This window comes from Sturnira hondurensis, unplaced genomic scaffold (genome assembly GCF_014824575.4).
Source record: "Sturnira hondurensis isolate 20B ecotype Veracruz unplaced genomic scaffold, ASM1482457v3 Scaffold0022319, whole genome shotgun sequence".
Taxonomy (NCBI): domain Eukaryota; kingdom Metazoa; phylum Chordata; class Mammalia; order Chiroptera; family Phyllostomidae; genus Sturnira; species Sturnira hondurensis.
Window position 1 is genome coordinate 4,046,232 of NW_028094950.1, and position 24,806 is coordinate 4,071,037.

The 24,806-nt window shown below is 41.4% G+C and overlaps 1 protein-coding gene across 1 annotated transcript; it reads left to right on the forward strand.

Moving 5' to 3' along the window:
• The first annotated feature begins 1,809 nt into the window (after positions 1 to 1,809).
• Positions 1,810 to 22,002, forward strand: NT5C1B (5'-nucleotidase, cytosolic IB). The gene is made up of 10 exons (XM_037035488.1): positions 1,810 to 1,842; positions 3,610 to 3,699; positions 4,028 to 4,210; positions 4,800 to 4,937; positions 6,219 to 6,755; positions 6,998 to 7,165; positions 8,855 to 8,984; positions 11,409 to 11,531; positions 11,942 to 12,126; positions 21,670 to 22,002. The coding sequence occupies exons 1-10, from the start codon at positions 1,810 to 1,812 to the stop codon at positions 22,000 to 22,002; spliced, it is 1,920 nt and encodes a 639-aa protein (XP_036891383.1).
• Positions 22,003 to 24,806: the final 2,804 nt, after the last annotated feature.

Genomic DNA, 24,806 nt, shown 5'->3' on the forward strand with positions numbered 1-24,806 from the left:
TTATTTTCTAAAGTACAAGTGTCCTGCGTTTTTTTCTTTCCTGATCCATCAAACCCATTTCACCGCAGTGTCCCACAGAGACAGAGCTCTCTGGCCCCCCGAGTCCACAGTAACCTCTGAGTCATGTGGGTAATCAAAATGGACGGACTCAAGAAATATGAACTTCCAAAACAACTCTTCTTCACTGGTGAATTCTGAATGGCATCGCCTTCTCTTTGAGCGACCTTCCCATTAGTGTCTCCAGGAATTTTGAATAGTATCACAACTTCTCCCAAAAAGTAAATAGTAGGAAAATGGCCAGGTGGGAACCATGTCCCACAAATCGCTCTAAAATATCCTCTTAGCACTGCCAAGGGAAAGGGTATGTTCCGCTCAGTAACCACGGCAAGCATCACAGAGATTTGCCAAAAATGGGTGGAGAATGCTCTTTGCAAAATGTCCCTGTTCTGTTTTGTAGAACTTGGGTCTCAGGGCCCTCCAGGTTTTGCTCTCCCCTGCTACTTCCACGCCTGTCTTCTTGCTCTGTCACCAATACTGTGGGAAGAATCAGCAAACTGACATTTGTTTGGTTATAAAATTATATGAACAAAAACGAATTTTAATGTTCTGTTCCTAGAGTATAGTGGGGCTTCAATAAAAGATGTTTCTATTTGAACTCTGTAAGGTAGCTGAAGCAAAATTACAAAATAGCTAACACTGATTAATAAGTTATGAGTGCTGGTCCCTCTTCATTATGTCATATTATTCCAACTATCCAACTATCATTTGATGTTGATACATTATCTCCACCTTATAAATAAGGACATTGAGGTTTATGAAAAGTAAACAATCTGCTGAGAATCACAGTGAGATACAGGAAGTGAAAGGACCCAGGCGGCCTAACGCAGAACCTGCATGTTTTACTACCCAGGAGACCCCTCAGAGAACTCTAATGAAAGTTGCCCCAAACCTCTCCTAATACTCACTAAGATAGCAACTCCCTTGAAGACAGGTCAGAAATCTGACTCAATCCATGATGGTCTGGCCAACTCCGACTGGCCTGGAACTTGAGTGAAGACAAAATCAGAACTGTAAAGTGCAGAACATTACTGAGGCCTGTAAACCCGAGTTGGGTGCTGGATTTGACATACTCTTCTCTGTGTGCACACAAGAGGGACACGTGTGTGTTGAAGTTTTTAAGGACGGCACAGACAGCAGCAAAGACAGTGCAAGAATCATTCTATCTACTCCACTGAGTCTAGCCTTGGGGAAACTGCTTTGACCTTGTGAAACGGAAATGATATTGCTGTGAAAGAAATACCAAACACTAAAGCTAAACTCAAATCTCTGCTCTATATTTAGAAAAAAATCTCAGCTGTCAAAAATAGTCTCCAGATTTGCAGAAAATTCCTGAAAATCTGTCAGGATAAATGATAATAAATGATTTGGCCCATAAATGAGTTTGCCATTAATTTTGGCAGTACTGGAAAATGTACAGTCAGAAATCAAACTGATGTATTGGTGACCTAAAAATGCTAAAAGGAGATTTCAAAAGAAGGATCAATAATAGTAATACTGCTACATATTAAATATTTGAACATTGTTTAGACATCAATTCCTAAAAAAATGGATGTACTCATATGTGAATAAAGAATATTGGTATTTTTATAGTAATGTATTCAGAGTCAGTTTGTTACTACGGAATCACATGTGATGTCATAAATTTGACATTCTACACACGAGCCTCGACCAAGCAACGGAAACAACAAGAAATGGAGCTGGGGAGATGAACACCTGTGTAACAACGAAAGAACTTCAATAGTTAAAGAAATGAGTCAAACATCTCTGAAACAGAAAAAGAAGGTAAGTGAATTAAACATCCTAGAATCTTGCCAAAGAGCCAAGAAAAAGTAGCCATCAGTCCATCATTTACTTCTGGAACCTCTCTGAAATAATTCGATCATTTCAGATGATCATTACGTGTACAAAAAATGGAGGGGGAAGTAAAAGAAATAAAGAAAATGGAGAAGAAGGAGATTAAAGCACGTAGTATAAGTCAAACCAATAGGTCAGCCTTTATTGAATATATGCTCATATGTTAGTTGTAAGAGGTAAAAACACAATGGCTACCTTTGAAGAATACACAGCCTAGAAGGAAAGAAAATACCAAGTACAATGCAGTGCTCAGCAAATGCAGTGCTCTATGAAAGACACGGCCAACACAGAGGAATGCTTAACTCTAGGAACTTCTCCCAGGTCACCTGATCTGGGTTTGAAGAATACTAAAGGAAAGAGAGGGCTACAGGTAAATAAAATGGTATATCGACAAAGACAAGTCACTTGGCCAAGAAGAATGTAAAGTGTAGAGTGGTGGGCATGCAAGTTGGAGGAAGACAAGGCACATCAGAAGGTTCCCAGTCTGTCTATCCAAGTGAATGGAAAGTATATCCAGGAATGAAGCATAATTATATTCATGTTTTATAATATCACCCTAAGTAAATAGGGTAAATGGGTCAAAAAGCTGGGAAGATTTGAGGCCATGAGACCTGTCAAAAGGTTCTATTCTAAGAATACAGACCCATGATGATGTGAGGTCTGGAACGAGACCACCATGGTAGGCATGGAGCAGAGGGATGGGGTTTAAAATATCTTTTGAAGTTACGAGAGCCAGGACTTCATGGAGAAGGTGCAGGGTTGATGAAAAACCGTAGGATTAGTCCTAGGATTGTGCAACTGTGCCATTCTCTGCTGCCACAGACACAATCATTCAACTAACCCTGGTCAGATTTCTTCTAAGCCTAAGGCACAGAGCACAAAGAAATGAATAGACTGCACTGTTGAAGTTGCACTTCTTCAACAGATAAATAATACTAATCTTGATCACATTACAGCTACAAAATTAGCATGAACAATACAAATGGTGATCCAACACAATAGTATTTCTCTCCATTGAAAGTGAAAACAATAATTTGCATAGGTATCCACGAAGTGAGTCATCTTCTTGTAATCTCCTACCAGTCTCCCTACTAGTATATTATGAGTAATTACATAATATGAACAGAAGGCACGCCTGTCAATAGATCCAAACAGGATTGAGGATTAAGTATGGCATTAAGGTCCTTGACTTTAAAAATCAGACTAATATCAGTGAGGCTCGGATCCACATAATATTGGACCTATGGTTTATTAAGAAAATAAGAAAAGTTTCAATTCTGCATGGCAAAAGTTAAAGTTCCATGAGTGGCAATCTTCAGAGTGATGGAGGAAAGAAAAAGGTAGTCTATGTGAGCAACCTCACATTTAAACCCAAGTATTGCTGGCCCCTGGAAAATTTTCCTACAACATATCCCATACTGTAATTTTTTAAATGTAACACCTTATGTCTTCAATCTATAAAGCACCAAATTTCTACCATAAAATAATTTATATAGTTTTTTGGTGTGTTATTTTTACCCATGCTTAGAGAACAAGGCAAAAAATAATGTCAAACTTTATATATATATATATATATATATTTGATATTGGCAAAGAGACAGATGCTAATTTTAATTTATCCTTTTATTCCCAAGTGCCAGGTTTCTAATGCCCCTGAGATTAAAATTAATAAACATTCTTTGTTTTCATATTAAGAATGAGTCTGGAACGAAATACTCAAGAGAAAGTCTAGAATCAGAGAAAAGACGGGAGTCTGACAAATCAGGAACTCGTGTGAGAACTCAGGTGAGCTGACCTCCTCATTGTCAGCGAGAGAATTAAAAAACAGAATGCATAATAAAATATTGGGGGCAGAGTGTTCTGGGAGACTGAGCTACTGAGGTATGTATCAAGGCATACTAATGCCCCTCATGGAGAGGTTAAGGAATAGCTAGGAGAAGCTGGTCCCTGCCTTCCCTGTAGTACACATTTCCGTGTTCACATAGGAAATATAGTATAGAAACCATAGCCGCCTCCTCTGCTCAGCCAATGGGAGGAGATTGGTCTTTGTTCAAATCAGGGAGGGAATGGGAGTCTGGCCATGGCATTGACCATTTTCTGCACAATCTTTCAGATGAGGCATGCAGTCAATCCGAATCACTGGCTGAGATGTTGCCCCATGCGTGGTCACCTGGCGTGTAGACACTGCCTTAGGGCACCTGAGGGAACAGTCCTTCTTGGCCCCTGCTGCACAATACGTATTTATATTCACATGTGCCTGTTGTGGGAACAGGGCCAGCAGATCACCATGATCAGGGTGAGCAGAGATGGAACTACTGATTTTGCAGGGGAGCCAGTCAGTCTGGGGGAGGGGAAGGGTACGGGGCATAGAAACTCTTCCACTCGCCTCTCCACGGTCCCCTTCAGTGTTGTTCCTCCCAAAGGGCTCTAGTTACTAGTACGTAGCTGCCTTGGAGTCCTGTTGCAGCCTTGTTTAGGCCCACCTGCCCCCATCTTTGCACTCTGGTAAAAAATGGTGGATGTCTTTTTAGCATCTGTTAATGGGCTTATCTTTAAGGGAAGAAGTGGGGAAAGGGAGGAAAAACTATCAGCTCTACTAAGTATCATGTAAGAGTGCCAGGTGAAAAAATATGAGACATCAGATTTGTTTCTTGATTTTGAATGCTCTCCTAGGCGGATCCTCACTTTGTTGTTTCTCAGAGACGTGAGGATTGGGCCAGAGCTAGATTAGTACTCCAGGACCAAGAATGAACTAAGGGTCATAGTGGCCAGGGAATTTTCTCAGTGTGCTGCTGTTTAGCTTGGCATGGCTATTCTTTAGGCACATGCATGGGAGGAGTGGGTGGTGGGGCATTACACCCCTAGGTCTCTTCTCTCCTCAAAAGGGATCACAAGAATTATCATTGCCGAAGACAGATTCTCGAGGGTACCTCGTGCGAAACCAGTGGTCCGGAACTTCACGGAGCCCATCCGTCAGAGCCCCATCATTAGAGGAGCCCAGAAGCAAGAGTGCCAGTCTCAAGGTAGAGAGGGAGAGGAAAGGATGGAGGACCTGATAGCACAATACTAATAGTAATAGTAAGAATACTACTGATACGGATGACAGTCAACATTTACTGATGCTTCCTACCTGTCAGTCCATTCTACCTACTTTACATGTTGCAGTTCATTGAGCCTTCACAAGACACCCCCTGGGAGCCCTATTTTACAGCTGAAAGTAACACAGAACAACTTGCTTAAGATTTCACATCAGTGATGCTAACAGAGCTAGTTTACAACCCCAGGTCACAACCCATACGCATACATACACTTAATGATTAAACTCTGTGGTTGCTCATTCTTTTCTTCATTCGTTCAATAATGACTGCGTACTCAAGACTAAGAAGGGGGTGGTGTAGAAAGGTCAACAAAGAAGATAAATTGTTGAAGAGTGTTACACTAAGCTTAGCCACATAAGACGAAAAAGTCGGTTTGCGGATTAAGTTTTGGCTGCAGAGAGAGTGACACACATCCAGCCACTGGGAAAACATGTATTCCCACCAACCCATCTGTCTCTGTGGGGACTGGCTCAATCATCTAACAAAAAAAAAAAAATGCCTTTCAGAACACGTGAAGCTGACATAAAAGTGGAAATAATATGTGCATGCTTAACAACTTATTGCACATCTTAGTCCAGGAGTCCTTTCTCCAGAATGGCTCCTTCTCTCCAGCTGAGCTCTGCACACAGAGTCTGGAGGCGAAGGGGAAACACCAGTTTCTCCAGCAACCTTCCCACAAGCACTGCCTGAACCACAGGGCGAATGTGGAGGTGGCTGTCTCCAAGGTGCTCTGTAGAGCGTTCTGGTGGGAACGTCTGATCTAGTTGCTCATGTGGAGGTCACAGATGGAGGCAGGGCACAAGCAAGGTCCCTTACTCAAGCCCACCTGGAGGTCTCTAACTGAGCAGGTATACATACAGAAGTCACATGACAGAACTTTACAATCTGTGTGCCATCCACCTAAGGACAAGAGAGAGGGCCCCTGACTTAGCTACTCAGAAAAAAGGGACATGTCGATGGGGGAACTATGGGGAAGTGAAAGCAGACTGTCTGTGTCCACTTAACAGAAATACCTAATGTCTGGAGACTTGGCATGCCTAAGCCCCTTTAAGCCCCACTTAAAAGAGCTGAGATGAACAAGGATCCAATTAAGGGCTAGGAATAGAACAGAGAAAAGGGCACTGGTCCTTCTCCTTGACTCCAGTTGGAGATGGGGACAGGGATGCCGGCTGATCTCGTAACTCAGACACCATCTTCTTGCTCCAGGTCCCCACAAGCTCCACAACCTCCCAGACGTCATCCACCTCCCAGAGCCAGCAAGAGTCCACGCAGGAGCTGACCCTACAGAACTCCCCGCCCACGCCACCTGTGGCTCACACGCCCCCAGGGTTTCTAGACCCCCAGAGCCCTCCCACACCCCCTGAGCCCCAGGCTCAGCCTCAGTCCCAGCCCCTGTCCAGACACAGCACCAAGATGCAGGAGAGCCATGAAGCCTGGGCGCATGGCACTGTGCGGGACTTCCGGGACTCCCGGGACCTGCGGGACGCCCGGGACCTGCGGGACACCCGGGACCTGCGGGACACCCGGGACATGCAGCAGCGGGAATATCCGCGCACGCCCCCGGGTGAATGGAAGTCCTATGGCCAGCGCAGGACCACCTACCCCTCCCAGCTGGACCGCGACTATATGCCCGACTTGTCTCGGCAGCGGGAGAATGAGAACGACGACGACGACGAGGAAGCCTACTGGTCATCCGTGAAGACACTGTATGAGAAGACCCCGGGCTGCTCACGCCTCCGGCCGGTGAGCAGGGCCCACTGACCCTGGGGCCTGGGTGTCTGTCCCTCTGCTCAGCACCGCAGCCCCAGTCTCCTCTCTAGGCAGTAGGGAAATCCCTTCCAGACCTCCCTTCCGCACCCTGGAGGGAGGAGGGGAAAGGGCCCAGCTAGTTTCTCCCCACGCTGCCCTGGGACGAGCCCCATTCCCAATCCCTTCCTGGTTATGAGACTGTCTCCTCCTGACTCGGTTGGCACCTCTCTCTGCAGCCGAAACCCAAGCATGCCATCACCATCGCGGTGTCATCCCAGGCTCTCTTCAACATGGTGGACGGCAAGAAAATCTACGAGGAAGAGGGTCTGGAAAAGTACATGGAGTATCAGCTCACCAACGAGAACGTCATCCTGACCCCCGGGCCCGCGTTCCGCTTCATCAAGGTACTGTTGTCCTTAGGCCCTGGGTCACGCGCGGGATCTCGTCTAGCTTCCCTTATATTCCTAAGCCACCTCTGTCCTTCTTGCCCTCTTAGTTGACCCCCAGTTGGATTATGCTGTCACAGAGACTTCCAGACCAGACCCTTGGGGAAGGGATTCCAGCCCCAGATTTGAGATGCTGAGCTTTCTTGAGTGGAGTCCTAATTGGGAGGCCAGTAACTCAGAAACCTTTGTCCCTCCCTAGAAGGAACGGCAACCAGAAGCAATGAGTTCACAGCTGTGAGTGCTAGCAGAGATAAAATGCCTCCTTAAAATAAGGCAAAATTCACTTTTGCTGCTTTTGCCCAAGACATAGCATATTAAAAAAAAAACAAACTAAGATGTTCTTGGCACTTAGGGGCATAATATTAAGAAAGTAAGGTGCTCTAAATTTATACAGAAATATATAGCACTTACAGTTGTGATCCTCTATAAAACTTAAACAAACATTAAACAACAGCATCATAACCAGGCAGAAACAAATGGCGCTCCCACTGTTTGTAAGTAGAACTTATAGGTCATGGGAGGAGCACAGGAGGAAACCAGCTGCCTATTCTAAAGTCTCCTGTTGGAAAACAGACCAAACACTGTTTGGGCAACACATGCACTAAAGTTGGAACAATAGACCGTTAGCATGGCCCTTGTGCAAGGTGAACATGCAGATTACTTTTCACAATAAAAAATCATCATCAATGCAAGTATCCATCAACAGGTGATTAGAGAAAGATGCGGTACATATAGACAATAGAATATGACTCGGCCATATAAAAGAAAGACATTTTACCACTTGCAACAACATGGTTGGACCTCAAGGGTATCATGGTAAGTGAAATAAGTCAGACAGACGGTGGGCTGGGATGGGAGTAAAAGACAGAAAACTGTACTTGAACAACAATTAAAATAAATTTTAAAAAATAAATTTAAATTAAAAACTCTAGTTTCAAAAAAAAGTCAGAGACTTTTAAAAAATATCTATATGACTTCACTTTCATGTGGAATGTAAAGAACGAAACGAGTGGAAAAAAGGAAAGAGACTCAAAGACACAGGGAACAAAGTGAGGGCTGCCTCAGAGGTGTGGAGACCCGGGCGAAAAGGGGGAGGGATTGAGAAGTACGAATTACCAACAGACATGGGTATGTAAAGGGCAGCATAGGAAATATGGTCAATAATATTGTAATAAGCATGGACAGTGCCAGGTAGGGACTAGAATTATCAGGCGAATCACTTTGAAAATTATATAATGGTCTGCCCATTGTGCTGTACGCCTGAAACTCGTCTGAAATGATATCAGACACCAACTGTAACTGAAAAATGAAAAAAAAATCAGATGACCAAGAAAAGTAGACTCTACAAAACAAGCAAAAAAAAGTAGACAAAGCATAAAATGCTAGTAGATCAAATGTGGTAACAATTGTAACAAATTGTAACAGATAAGTATTAACCTATATATTCACTAAGCATTAACTGAAGTCCTGTGTAAGAGGCATAACTCACAGAAATGAATGACAGCACCCCACCTTAAAGGAGCTGTAATGTCTCAGTGAAGAGTCTTCAAAGCTTGAATTTGACACTGATGAGACCCCTTCTCTGCAGACCCCCAACGCCCACCTCGCCTGGCCCCCTTTGCACACGCTCATGTTTGTAACCGACAGGCCCTGCAGCATGTCAATACTAGACTCCACGATCTGTATCCGGATGAACAGGACTTATTTGATATTGTACTGATGACTAATAACCATGCCCAAGTGGGAGTGCGGCTTATAAACAGCGTCAATCACTATGGTAAGTAAAATAAATACCGTGTGGAAGAACAGCTCGCTGCTCCGGGAGAGAGAAGCCTGCTGTTTTGCTAACTGTGGCCTAACTAATGCAGTGTCTTTGATACTGACACCCCCTTCTGCCTGAGGAATGTTTATTTGCCTATGTCAGAACAAGAGAGGCCATGTTCATTTTTAACTTCAGCACAGAGTTGGACCCAAAGCTCTGGACTTAACTTGTCAAGTGTGAATTTCAAAGTCTTAATCCCAGGTCCTGCAATATATTTCTGTTTTATGTTTTTCACTTCTGAACTTGACTTCAAGGAGCCGTCAACCCGGGGGCTTTCGCTGTGTGATCAAACTTCTTGCTCACCACAGATACATGTTAAAGGTTCAAAGGTTTCACCTCTCCTTTCCACTCTTCAAATCTGTTTCTCCCTGGCTGCTCTCCCACACATCAAATCCAGAGTCAGGCCAGCAAAATTGTCTTGATTCCTTTACATGGAAAGTTAGATGAACTCTAGTCTCTTCATAGCATTCTCATCAATGTGTAGGAGACTTTAAGAGAAAGTCCCCCTTCTTCCTGCTATGGAATTACCTGACTTCTTATTTGGGGATTTTTAGCCTCTTTTCTTAAGTGACATCCAGAGGAAAACACTAAGAGCAGATTAGCATTTAATGGGTATGCCAAGCCAAAATAAGGTGTAAATTTGGCATATTTAAATTCTTCATTTCAATGGGGCATATTTATAAGTAATCAAGATACATTACAAGGTATGAGTTTAATAGTATCCTAACTATAAGGCTGACGCCTTACTGTGACATACTTTAAAACATGTTTGCCTTTCAAAAATGCAGCCTCCATAGTGTTTACGACATGAAAAGAATGTATGTAAAAGGTTTAGCATACACGACTGGCATAGGTTAGTTACTTAGTAAAGTGCAATTATTTGATTTATTTGGCAATTTAGGTCTACCTATCCCTCACCACAATGAGCCCATCAAAGGTAGTAACATAAAAAAAAAAAACACTGTTATTTTACCTATTATTAAATCTGCTAATTAACTGTCTGAGCCGGATCTTCTCCCGCAGCAGCTTTGTTCATAGCACAACAAACAACCTTTCACTTGGAAGAAGAATTAGCCACTTGCCTTCTCTGGGTGTCAAGGCAATTTGTACATCTCTCTGCTATAGGCTTTGTTACATTATAATTATGTTTATAAGCCCAGCTCCTCAGTGACTATTACCTCTTTGAGAAGACAGACCATGTTTTAGTCACTTCTAGGGCCCCAGTGCCACTGTATAATTTCTGATCATTAAATCAATACAATGAAAGATTTGTAAAGTGCGGTTTTGTGCCACGTCAGCCCACTGCTGGCTGAAGTGAAAAACTGAGAGCATTTTGTTAACACCACAACAAACACTTGCACCTCGGCTGCTGATGGATCCTATGTACTGTCTTGGTCCATAGAGGTGATGGACTCAGAACTCTGCTTTCTGTGATATATGCAGCTACCCAGTCTTTGGCACATCTAAAAACACTTTGAATGGGTACGAACCTTATATGCGTACGGTTACACTTCAGTTAATTATCCGCACATTGTTGAAGGTTTTGCTTTTACAAATGATCCTGCACTGAGACGTTTCTACATAAATCTTTTTCACAGTCGCAGATTACTCCCTTAGAATAAACCCCCAAAGAAAGCAATCCTGCGTCAAAATGTATAAACCTATTAAAAGCTCCTGATATATTTTGTCAAATTACTTTTTAGATGGCTCGTACCAATTTATACTTTCATCCATAGTGTATTTGGGTGCTTATTGGACAAATCTCTCAGCAACATCTAGTACTTTTATTTTCAAGTTGTTGATTTGAAAGGCATTGATGGGACATTAGTGATTAGTCTGCTAATAAGTCCATTTAAAATTTCAAGTCAGGAAATAGAAACAACTTCAGACCTTTTGTTGTGATTTGTAGAAAGCCATTCAATTCCTAGCGCAACTTTTTATCACTGTTGTATTTTCCCTGAAGAAAGACAGAAACGGTACCTAAAACAGAGCCATACTCTAACGGGCCCTGCAGCAAGTGCGGAGGCTGCGGTTGAAGCACAGAGCTGGCGGGAGCCGGAGGACTTAGACAGGACTTCGGGTCTCAGTTTCCTTCCCTATAATGGAAATAACAGAGCTGCCATGCAGTTGCTGTGAGGCTAACTTGGCAAGGTCAATGTGGAGGGACCTCACACATTATTATGTGCCAGACGCATCTACTATTATATAAAACTTTGGCGGTAAGAAGGTACTCTTCATCTTCTAGTACTGGTGCTAAGAAGGTGATTCTAAAACGTCAGTAGGCACTCGGTTATTCTTAAGATAACTCCCATTCACATTTACAGTAAGTATATTGTCTTTAACCTCTGGCATAACGAAATCTTTCTTGCCCCGTAACAGGCTTACTAATTGACCGCTTCTGTCTGACTGGTGGGAAAAGCCCCGTTGGCTATTTGAAGTCCTATCTTACCAACTTGTATCTTTCCTCCGATTCTGAAAAAGTACAAGAAGCAATAAAAGAAGGTATGGGTCTGGTTTTATCCCAGTACTCAAGAGAGAGCTTTGCACCAGTGGTTACTTCCATCGGGTTTTCCATGATTCTAAGGCCTATGCCCTTGTTGGATTTCCTAAGGTATTTCCGCCAAGTGGCAGCCCTTAAGTTTGTCTTTTATGGTGCTGACCTTCCTGGAAGTGGACATCCTCAGTGATCTTCTTATAACCCATTTTACACTTTCCCATCCCTTCTAAACATGGGGGAAGTGCGTAGACAATGCTTTTGAGACGTGCAGTGGTGGAGGGGAGGGAAGTCACCAGAGAAAGAGCCAGAGGGAATGCAAGATCTGGGATGGCTTCTTCTGATTATTTTAATGGTAGAAACTAAATATCATGGCCCTGAGAGGAGCACTAATCAGTCCCCATGGTCTACCTACCAGGGATCGCTGCTGCAACAATGTTTGATGGAGCCAAAGACATATCGTACTGTGACACACAGCTCCGCGTGGCTTTCGATGGGGACTCTCTTCTCTTCTGTGAGGAGTCGGAACATATTACCAAGGACCGCGGGCTGGACAAATACTTTCAACACGACACAGTATTTGACAACAAGTCTCTGGCTCAGGTAGGTTCAAGGAGCTCTAATTAATTTTGATCTGCTTATTTCCCAATAGATATCAGTACCTGTTCCCTGGGATGGCTTTTAGATTATTCTAGACAAGCCACTCCCGACTTCTGATGCTTTGCAGTTTTCTCCCTTTCTTTTGTGAACTCCTCATTTTGAAGCCTCTGCTGCTTACTTTTTTTAAGTTTAGCATTCTTTTACCTAGCCTTTTAGAAACGTTTCTATGATCTTATGAAAATGACTTCACCCCCTCTGAATTATGAGTAACAGGTCTTATGGCTTACCGATAAGCCATTTCTACATAACAGGTTCTCAAAATAGTAAGGTCATTTCAAATATGTCAGTAAACATTTGTTGAACCGCTTTGTCCATAACCTCAAACTCAGTGAAGGCATTGCTTAATTGAGAAAATCTGCAAAACCGACAGCTTGAGATGACTCAAATAATGAGCCTCAAACCAGTGCAAGCTATGAAAACCTAATCAAAATGAAACTGAATATGCAGGTGTTTTGGAATCAATCCACAAACTGAAGTTGAAGTGTTAAAGTCATGGTGTGAAATGAATGAAACCTACAACTTCTGTCCCAAAGGAAATTTGACGAGTCAAAATATTCTCCAGGCTGAATCTGAATTAATGGATCATTCCGTTTTAATCTATGAATTTTGCCAAGAAATTTAACTGACCCTTGTTCCAGCTCTTCTTGAACTTAAGATAAACTTAAATACTATTTTTATGACATTCATGAAAGTATGAATAAACTAACTGAAAACTGAAAAGCTTTACTAACTCACCTTCCGTTGCAGCAAGTAATATTTAAACTCTGTCTGTGCATTTAACTGCATGGCATCTTCCTAAATAGCTCCTTTGGAAGACCAGCTCTCATGTTATGAAGTCGTTCAGTATTAACAAAGTTTGCTGTTGAGAAGAAAGGAATTTGTTATATATTTTTATTTATTTATTTTTTAGAGAGAGGGGAAGGGAAGGAGAAAGAGTGGTAGAGAAACATCAATGTATATGGTTGCCTCTCCTGTGTCCCCTACTGGGGTCCTGGCCTGCAACCCAGGCATGTGCCCTGACTGGGAATCGAACGGGTGACCCTTTGCTTCACAGGCCCGTGCTCAATCCACTGAGATATACCAGCAAGGCCATTTGTTATATTTTATATATGTCTGCTTTGCTGAAATTCAGAGCCCATCGTTTATCAGCCTTGAACTATCATTGAAATGTGGAAGATCTCCAAAAAAAGAACACACACACACACACACACACACACACACACACTCGAATCTTTAAAAAAAAAAAAAGAATTACTTCAAGATAATCTTAAAATACCATTTTCTCATCCCAGGTAATTAATTAAATTTTCTTTTAGATTTTGCTTTTATCAGCGTTTTTTTTCATAAACACCTAAATACCCCATTAAACAATTAAAATTGAGAAACCCAACACTAGTTATTGCAGGAATACCCAATAAATGTCTGTTTAATCACACTTGCTTTCATTATGCAGCAGCTAGAGTTGCTGTTTGTTTTTTAACATGGAAAAGGCAACTTTTCTATAAAGACCAGGCCTTACCAGATCTGTTCCACTGATGAGAGTGTTCCAAGGTATGATACCTACCCAAGGCTTTCTAGTATTTGGGCCACGAATAGGTCTTTCTAGGTCTGGCCATAGCAATGTTCCAACTGCCTCAAACAGAGGAGATCTAAGAGTCACCAACAAGTGGGACAGACGGAGAGGGTTAATTTGGCCACACTCAGGATAGTTTATAGGTCTCCAGTGGGACACCATGACTAGTAAGGGATGACTCCTGATGTGATCTCCACCTTGTCTCACCATTCTGATAGTCACCTCCAGGTGTCTGTGTGTGTGTGTGCGTGTGTGTGTGTGTTTTCTGTGCCTGTGTGTGTTTTAATCAGAGTTTTTGAGGTATAATTCACATGCAGTATAATTCATCATTTTTGGTGAGTGAGTGTTAAGAGTTTTTAGAAACACATACAGCTGGGGAACTACAATCTGATTCAAAATGCCCAACATAAAAAATCTCCTGGTGCCTCTTTGCAGTCATCCTTAGTCTCGCATCTCCAACCACTAATCTGATTTCTGTCCCTGTAGTCTTGCCTTTGCAAGGTGTCATGAATGGAACCACACCACGCAATCTTTTGAATCTGATGTATTTAGCAAAATGCATTTCAGATGCATCCGTCATTCTTTGCATCAGTAGTTTGTTCCTTTTCATTGCTGAGAAGTATTCTGTTCTGTGGATGTGCCACACTGTCTTTATCCATTTACCTGTTGGAGGACATTTAGCTGTTTTCAGTTGGGGGGCATTAATAAATAAAGCCACTATAAGCATTTCCATACAGGGTCCTGGGTAAACATGAGATCTTATGTGTCTTGGGAGGAAGAGGATTACTAGATCACAAAATAAGTGTGTGTTAAAATCTGTAAGATACTGCCAAACTCTTCTCCAAAGTGAACGTACCACTTAACATTCCCAATAGCACTGTCAGGGAGATTTTGTTGCTCTGCATCCATCCTTTCCAGTATTTGGTATGGTCAGTTGCTTTTTATTTGCTTGCTTGTGTTAAGTAATGTAAGGTGTTATATAACGGTATCTCGTTGTGGTTTTAATGTGCATATCCTTGATTCCTGATGACAAGGAATACTGAGCATCTTGTCAAGTGTTTATTTGCCGTCACATGTATTCTTCGGCAAACATGTTCAAGTCTCTTGCTCATTGTATTGGAGTGTTTGGGGTTTTATTAATATTATTATTGAGGTTTGAGAGTTCTTTCTATATTCTGGATACAAGTCCTTTATTTGATATGTTTTACATATATTTTCTCAGCCTGTACTTGTCTTTTCACTCTCATAGTATCTTTCAATGAACAGAAACTTATCATTTGGATAAAGTTCAATTTACCAATGTGCTCTTTTTTGAATTGTGCTTTTAATGTAATATCTAAGAAATGTTTGCCTAACCCAAGGTCATAAAAATGTCCTCCTATGCTTTGCATAAAATTTTTATTAAAATTATAAAAATTTTGGGGTTTTTTGGAATCTGACCTATTTTTAATTAATTTATATATTTCTACAAAACATTGGTTAAGGTTCATTTTTACTCCTTTAGGTATACTGACATTTACACTGTCTTGATTATCATAGTTCCATTGTTAGTCTTGAGCTCAGGAGGTATGGGTCCTCCAAATTTATTATTTTCCACATATCTTCCAGATATTCTGATCTCTTTGCATGTTTACACAGATTTAAGAATTAGCTTGTCCATTGTTTTGTGATTATGTTAAATTGATATTTTAATCTTGGGGAAATAGTTACCTAAACATCAAGTCTGACATGGTATATCTCTCCATTTATTTAGGTCACCTTTGATTTATTTTATCAGTGGTTTGAAGGTTTCGGCATATAGATATTATATATGTTTTTTTAGATTTATTCCTAAATATCTCATAACTTTTGGTGCTATTATAAATGATATTTTAAAGTTTTTAAGCCCCAAGTTCACTATTGCAAATATAAAGAAATGCAGTTGGTTTTTGTACACTGTACTGACCTCGCATCCTGCAAATTTGTTGAGGTCACTCATTAGTCACAGTAAGATTTTGTAGATTTGAGATTTTCTATGCAGGCAGTGTTGGCTGTGAATGAAAATAGTTTTACTTCTATGCTTCCATTCTGTATGCCTTTCATCTCTCTTGTCTCATTACCCGTGCGAGGTACTACAGTATACAAGTTGACGTAATCACAGTTAACTTTGTTTTATGCCACATCAGGTTTACTGTAAGAACCTACCATCGCATGTGATCACTCTCTCCCTTCTGTGTTTCGTGCAATTGTGATGCACTTAGTTTCACTTATAAAGTCCCAACACCTTGCTACTATTTTTTAATTTGGGTAATCAGTTACCTTTAGAATGAATATGAATAGGACAAAAATATGTTTTTTGTATTGATTTTCATTTTAAACATTTCCAGGGACCTTTATTTCTTTTTGTAGATTCAGGTTTCTCCCTGGCAGCATATTCCTTCAGCCAGAAGAACTCATATGCTGTTATCAAAAACTCTGTTTTTATTTACCTGAAGATTTTTTATTCTTCTTTGTTTTGAAAAATATTTTATTTTCTCTGGATAGAGCTCCCTGCATTTACCATATTTCTCTTTTAGCCCTTCAAACATATACGTTCATCGTCTTCTGACTTACATAGATTCTGAAAACAAATTGCTCTAAATTCTTGTCTTTAATCCTCTGTGTGTAATATGTCTATTTTTCTCTGGCTGCCTTCAGGACCGTCTGCTTGGATTTCAGCAGTTTTAACATGGCGGTGTGTGTCTGCGTATCTGTGCGTGTGTTTCCGCAGGAAGGCAATGCCCTGTTCTTTTTAACGTGTGCTGTTTTCCTCTTCATTTTCAACTGAGTAATCTCCACTGAACTATCTTCAAGTTCACTGACTCTTTCCTCAGCTATGTTAACTCTAATGATAAACCCATCAAAGGCATTTTTATTTCTGTACTGTCATTTTTATTTCCAGCTTCTAACTCAACTCTTACATTTTCCATCTCTTGCCTGAAATTACAGGTCTACTCATGCATGCCACCCACCTTTCAATTAGTCCACATTTCAATTACGATACTAATTGTAGTTATTTGCAGTTCCCTGTCCTAGGTATGACATCTAGACGGTCACTGATTCTTCTGCTGATAATCACTCTCTCTCGAAAGTTGACTGTTTCCCTTTAGCGTAGTCTCAGATTCTTTGGTCAATTTCCAGTCATAGTGTGTCGACAGTAGAGGTTTTGGTAAATAGTATTTCTGCCTGGTGTCCTCTTCTCCTGCTGACAATCAGTGTGATGGATTTAAACAACCAAGTCAGTTTAACTCGCTGTGCGTTGTTTATTGCTGTCATTGTTACCTTCATTCCACCGCAGGCCTCAAACTCAGGTCGGTGGTGGTGGTGGAGGTGGGGGGTTGTCCTGTTCCACTTTCAGTCATAGGCCTTCTCTTTGTGTCTGTGCCTCCGAGGGGGTCTCCGTGTTGTCACCCCTCTCCCAAATGTTGCTGTTTGTCTCTGATGGCTGGCTTGGTAATGGTGGGGTGACATCATCCCACCTGTCCTAGTTAGCCCAAATCTAAAGCAATCCCTGTGTCTCCTTGGCCTTAGGGGTGAAGTTTTACCATTGATCTTGCCTTTCCTCCAGTGATAGGGGTCACTGGGTCCCTATCAGTGCCCTGGGTCCTTATCAGTGCCCCATCCCTTTCCCAGGAATGGAGAGTTTTTCCTTTCTCCTTCCCTTTTGATAGTGGATCTTTACCTGTGCCCTGGGGAGGGGGTGGGGACAGTAGTGTTGGAAGTCTTCCTTTCAGCAGTTTAAGACTTTTGTTCTTTAGGAGGTATGGGACAATGTCAGTCTCTTCTCTCGGGGACAGCTGCTCCTGTCCTCCAATCCTGCACCACCCATGACTCATTCTTTCATCTCCCACCCTGCCTGCAGACCGTCTCCTAAGTGACTCCTGAGGTCCACAGGGCGGCTGGGGAGAAGCCTGTAAGGGAGTGTGTGTTTTTTGTGTCTGTAGCTCCCAGGGCTTCTTTGCTTTCATCAGCCCACACTCGGCCTTTATCAATTTGTTCCCTGAAATACCCTGAATTTTTCACACTTGCTTATATGGTATCTGGGATGCTTCCTTCGGTGCTCTGCCAAAAATGCGCCAGTCCATGAATCCCATCTGTCTTTGAAGACACACTAGATTTTTCCTTGGAGTTTTATCCCTTAGATTTCATGTTAGTTGGTTGCCCTGATAACTCAGCTCTCTAATGGGTTCAAGAAAAGTTCTATTTTTTCGACTATTTGGCTTTTTATTCTTGCTAGGTTACGAGTAAGTCTTTCCAGCTGTCTACCTCCAGACAGCTTCCAATGTTGCTAACCATATGGCTCCTCAAGAAGTATTTTGAGTAACTTTCTCTCATATTTCTACATTTTATTGGTGAGTTATATACTTAAACTACTGTACAAATATATAAATTATAAAACATCCCCGAAAATAAAACTAAGAAAGGATGATATGAATACCTGGTTTTAATATGGTGACATACACTGACCAGTCCCCATGTATCCCCTTGGGAAGGTACTCAATGTCAGAAAGGAGAACTGCGCTCCTCCGGTTTCAAAGCCAACCTGTGAGCAAGGGGCTCCTGCCAACAGTCACGAGACCCTTTCTGCTGCTGTTGCTCTCCACCTAGAAAAGAGTTGCAGATTTCTCACCTATGTGCATGCCTTTCACCTTTAGGAAGTAATTTTTTTTTTCTGTATATGTAGCTTCTGAGAAAGCAAAACTAAGTAAAAGATCACATCGATAAGCCATGTTTGCAGGAAATAGTTTGTTCCCATGATAACAGAGAAGAAGGGAAAGTTTGGATTGTGGAAACAAGATAGTCTTAAAATGCAGACAATTGTAATTGAACAACAATAAAATAATTTAAAAAAGAAGGAGGTTATAAATAAGCAATAAAATCAATAAAAGTTATTCTGACATTGAGAAGCATATTATAAGCCAAAACACTTTTTTTCAAATTATGCCTAAAGGTAGTGATTGATAAAGAGGAAGAGATAAGTTTAGAATAGAAATAAAGAATAAGATTTTATATTTAAAAAAAATACAATCCTTGGCCTTCCCCTTAAACCCTCTAATTCCTCCTAGGTAAGCCAATCTACTCCGGTGATGAGTAATAAAAAAAGAACCAGCACAGAACATAGGCAAAGATACTACAGGAAAAGGGCAGACAAAGAAGAGAAAAATATAGTAACAGATGAACTCTCACGGCAAATACTTGCCAAAGTCTAGGTGAAAGTTGTGACTAAACATTTACCATGACTTTTCAAAACTTAATAAAGCAGCATTATGAAGTGGAAAGGCAAGACTAGGGAAGAGATGGTAAAATGTTAAATGGTAATACTCTGGAAATGAGTAGAATTGAAAAATAATAATTTAGGAGGGAAAAAGAACTAGATCACAGGTGAAGAAAATCCAAAATATGCATAATTGGAATCCTTGAAGAAAAACACTGAAATTATGTTCTGCGAGGAGGAGAAAAGGGTTGTATGTGGTAAATATAAAGGGATAGGTATATCAGGAAAAGATCCTGAATTACTGGAAGACTTTCCTATGTGCAAAGGGCACACGTGTAGTAGGGAAACAGAAGAGAATGGTCATGAGACATGCCCTAGTAAAATTATTTGACTTCAAAGATGAAGTAGTGATTTTCCTAGCACCCTGCACATACAAGTTGAGGGGGAGAAGGACCCAGCTGTTCCTGCTCTTCCCTCAGCAGCACTCAGTGGTGAGAGGCAGGTGCACTGGGGTTGGTGGGTGCCCCGACCGGCGCAGCCACTGTGGGAAACTCTGTGGAGGTCGCTCAAAAATAAAAAATGGAACTGCCTTATCACCCAGAAATTCCACTTCGAGGTAACTATCTGAAGAAACTAATTTGAAAGAATACAGGCACCCCTAATGTTCATTGCAGCGTTAGTTACAATCGCCGAGCTATGGAAGCCATGCAAGTGTCCATCGATAGACCCATGGATGAAAAAGCTGTGCTACATTTACACAATGAACTAGTACTCAGCCATGAAGACTAATGGAATATTACTCAGCCGTAAAAGAGAATAAAATGTTATCATTGCCATAGTTCGGATGGACCTGTAGGGTATTATGCTAAATGAAATAAGTCAATTAGATCAAGTCAAATACCATATGATTTCACTTTCATGTGGAATCTAAAGAACAAAAGATATGAACAAACAAAATTGAAACAGACTGGTAGTTGCTAGAAGGGAAGAGGGTTGGCTTGGCGGCTAGGTGAAAAGGTGAAGGGATTAAGAAGTACAAATTGCTAGTCACAAAACAGTCACAGGTATGTAAAGTACAGCATAGGAAATATAGCCAATAATATTGTAACAACTGTGTATGGTGCCAGCTGGGTACTGAAAATACTGGGGTAAGCACTTTGTAAAGTATATCATTGTCCAACCACTAGGCTGTACACCGGCAACTAATACAAAATAATATCAAATATAAACTGTAATTAAAAATAGTGATGAAAAAAGAGTTAAAGAAAAGACTTACAAGATCACTACTTGTAAGAGCATATGGAAAGAATATATAAATCACAGACTCTAGATCCAGCCAAAAGCTCCTTCAAGTAAAAAGAAAACAGGTCAACATTTGAGAACACACACTATTCTCAGGGAATTTTACTCCATAACTTTTCTTGACAAAATAAGTACTAGAGGACACAACTGGGTTAATATACAGATGACTAGAAACACAAAGGCACAAATGGGCCTCGAATACATTTACTCATAGAACCAAAACTAAACAATCATAGGGGTTAGGGAACAGAAAAGAAAGTACCTATTGACGTACCCCTAGATAGAAGTTATATAACTAAGGAACTGGGAGAACATGGAGCAAAACAGTCTAAGGAAGAACAAGTATGCTGATGTATTCAGTTACGATAACTGATCAAAGGATAAAGTATAAAGCTGATAAATAGAAATATGAGAATCTTCAGTAATGCAAACTTAAACAAGTAAAATCACAGAGCTGAAAAAGAAAGGATAAGAGAAAGGTAAAGAAGTACTCGAAATTCATTTTTTCTCATTGTTAAAAATAATAGGTCCTAGATTTAAAAAAAAACACAGTACTAAGAGTACTACACAATGATACAGTTATTGAGGGAACCAATAGAATGAAATAATATAAACTATCCTTAATCTTCGAAGAAACACACAACACACACATGCATACAGAAAAAGACACTTATTCTTGAGTAATACCTGAAAATTTTAAACATGAAAAATACAATAAAAAGCATGAGAACCATTACCATGTATATTTGTAATTCCAATAAATATAAATGTCCTAAAACTCAAATTCTGTTTTAAAAATTAGGACTTTCAGGTTGGATCACATAGCAAAATCCAGTTCTGTGCTCTGCAGCATAGATTTAGAGCAAAAACTAAGTGTTTAGAAGAAATGAAGATAAAAGGTAGTATGATGCTATACAGCCTATGTGCGAATGAATATAAGACAAGGCTGGATTCAAGCCAACAAGGCATGAAACAACATAAAACAGTATACTTTATAAGGTTATAATGTGCAAGTCACAAAAAGCGAATTAAAAGAGTGCTTCTGAGAATGAACTGAACTGGGTTCCACTTTGCCATCAGAAGTTTATGACGGTTGCCTTGGTTTAACTTTTTAATAGAAACTTCTTTCACTCTTAAAAATATTTTTTTAGACAGTAAATCATATGATCATCCCACATGTATTTGAGGAATGCAAGGATGGTTCCATATAAGGAAATATGTTCAAATAAAGGCAAGGAGTTTCAGCATTGTGCCACTGACTTTATAATACTGCATGCAGTATTCCATCCTCTCATAAGCTCTTACAAGCCTCTGCTTCTTCAGCATTCACTTCATTTGGTTCCCTGGATCACAGCTGTGACGTATGTTCCTTTTACAGGGTCCCTTGAAAAGCTTTCTGGAAGATTTAGGCAGACTGCAAAAGAAGTTTTATGCCAAAGACCAACGGTTATGTTGCCCTATCAGGACCTACCTGGTTACGGCCAGGAGCGCAGCCAGCTCAGGTGCTCGAGTCCTGAAAACCCTTCGCCGGTGGGGTCTAGAGATAGATGAAGCTCTTTTCCTTGCTGGAGCCCCCAAAGGTCCCATCTTGGTGAAAATACGGCCCCACATCTTCTTTGATGACCGCATGTTCCACATTGAAGGGGCACAGAAATTCGGCACCATCACATCTCATGTACCTTATGGCATTAACCAGAAATTGAACAATTAGAGATGGGGCGGAGCAATAAAGCAGTGAGTCTGGTATTACAGAAGCCACTTCTTGTGGACCTCCAGGGTAATTAGGTATCTCAGAAGACTGGACCTCAGAACTTAGTTCATTTGCAAAAGTTTTCTTTTAATTTTTTTTTTGAAAATATTTTGAACCTTCAAGTTACCTTCAAGCTACTTGTTTTGGAGATGTCCACACTGTGGCATACCATTGCACCTAAGTTTGTGTGTAAGTCATAATGATGCCTCTTTAGGCCACGTTTAGAACTTGTGTGCCTGATGCTACGAGGGACTATGTAAAGGGCTTCGGACGTAAAGGGCTACATCAGAAGCCTACCAGGTCTTACGAAGCAGTGCTCGTTTTGGGATGTTGGTAAATACAGTTGGTACAAATCATCACTATTGAATAGTGGTCTCCCAAGGTAGGAAGAGTAGGGTTAAGTACACTCTTGAAAATTAGAACTTTTCAGTCTGTTACCTCGATGACCAGCCTTTAAGTCCATGCAAAATGAAAATGTCATTCATTTGCATATGTACCGATTCTGACACTACTCATTCCAAAATAAATCAGCTAGATATTCATACAGGGTGCTTTCCCTCTAAGGCGTGCTCCAGACAGAACCCCCTAGCAAGGGTTCTCTGAAGCTTATTTGGTGGGTTTACAGCCCGTGAACAACATTTTTGAAATCTCTTGCTTTGGGCCTAGCAGATAGGCCCAATATTCATGTAGCAAAATAAGCCTTGGCCACGACTTCAAAATGTGGCACGAAATGTAGTATCCCGGCCTTGCATTTTTATCATTCTCTTGTGATTTTTGTTTTGTTTTAAAAAACCTTGGTTGGATATTAAACATCATCTACTACACGATGCGGCACAGTGGGCAGGATATTTTCATGCTGCCCCATTTTCTCATCAAACCAAATGTGTGTGATATAGCATTGTTACCCATCTTTGTAATCAGTGAAGAACCTAAGATGCGAAAAAGACTAAGCAGCTTGTCCAAGAACAGCAGCCAATAAATTAGTAGCAGCTAATAAATTAGCTAATAAATTAGTCAAATTCAGGTCTTATTTACTGAAAAAGCTACTGTTTTTTTTCTTTGTGTTACACATACAGCCTTCCAAATTGAGTTGTTCTTATTGACTCCATGGCCATAGGACCTAACCTCAACAGATGAGTCACTCCATCAAACTCTATGCTTAAGCTTCACAGCAGATATATAGCAGGTCTGGGGCTTCATCTGTCTTGGTTGCTCTACCCCCCACCTCCACCTTACCTCACCCACTTATGCCATGTCCACCCTGGTTCTAGTTAAAGAAGACCGCTGCTGACATACATCTTTTGATCTACTTCCTAGTTTGATGTAAGCCAGTCCAAAATATATCAGTCACAACACCTAATGAGTACCCAGTGTTTTCTATGCATTCCCCAGTGTGAAGACTACAAGAGAGACTCAGAGAGAAACCCATCCTCAAGGAAATTTAAAACGTTAACAATGCCACAGAGGAAGTCAAATGCGCAAACCCAAATAGCCAACACTACAGGGCTGTTTGTTCTCAGTGCCCAGCTAGGGTCACAAGCAGATAGCTACAAGGGCTGGAAGGGGTCAGGAAATGAAGAGCACTGAGGTGGTCTTTGAAGGACGGAGAAGGGATAAAACTGAAGAGAGAGAGGAAACAGGTGTGTTCCAGGCTCGGGGAGTTTGACAGAGAGCTTCAAATTATAGGAGGAGAATAAAGCCCCACCCCTACCCCCACCCTCGTGATTTCTGTTCCTGGAGCCTTGTCTAATCCCCAGTAACAGTGCCCTTTCTCACCTCTGGGCTTCATTCTCAGCACTCGTAAGAAACCGTCTTCTGCTGTTCTTCCCCTCCCCTCTTTGTATCCTGATTATTGTGGCATGTTAGATCCTTCACAAATGCAGAGTGGAGGACAGTTCATCAAAAGCTTACAGGGGATTATTGCAAACTATATTTTGCGTGTGTCTCCTCTTGCCCTGAAGATTCTGGAAGGGGGCTGGGACAGTGGAATGTGGTGCACCAAACAGTAAGCACCCCATTTCTCTGTGACTCTCCTGGGGCACAGGGGCTGGCACCTAAAGGATGGGGTGAGATGAATGAATGTCCACTTAACAACAATTTGGTCTAAAGCCACAAAGTCCGCACCTTGGAGATGAGTCCGTGGGAAAAATGCCCTGACGTTTCTGATGCGTGTTCTAGTGGACTGAGCACTTCCCCTCCCATTTTTACCTGTAAGAGTCTTACAGAGGACGTGGGAGGTGCTTGTGAAGGGGTCTGCTCCAAAGTCCACGTTCACAGTAAGTGCAAGCTTTTCTCACTGTATTCTGGCCAGTGTCGAATGAGACCATTTGAGGACGTCTTTTTCTACAGGGACCAGATCGAAATCACCTGAGAACTTGTTAAAAATGCAAACTCTCAGGTCCCATCTGGGACCAATCGAATTCGTAACTCTGGTACTGGGGCCCTGAAAATTTGGTTTGTAAAAGCCTTTCAGGTGATTCTGATGTGACGCTCAAGTTTGGCAACCGCTGGTCTAGTCTATCTCCAACTGATCCGTGTTGCTAAGTTCTTAGCCTCATGGGGGGGTGGGGGGCGGGAATAAGAGCCCTTCCTCAGGTTTTGTTGGGCAGGGACAATTCTCCAGACGGTGAAAATAAGTGGAACGGGGGCGGGGGGGGGCGGAGTGAACAAGCCCCAGGGGCCCTGAACAGAAAACAGCTCTGAAGAGTAGGATTTGCACACCAGCCTACTCATGCAGAGAGATTTGTAAACTCGCAGTATTCAAT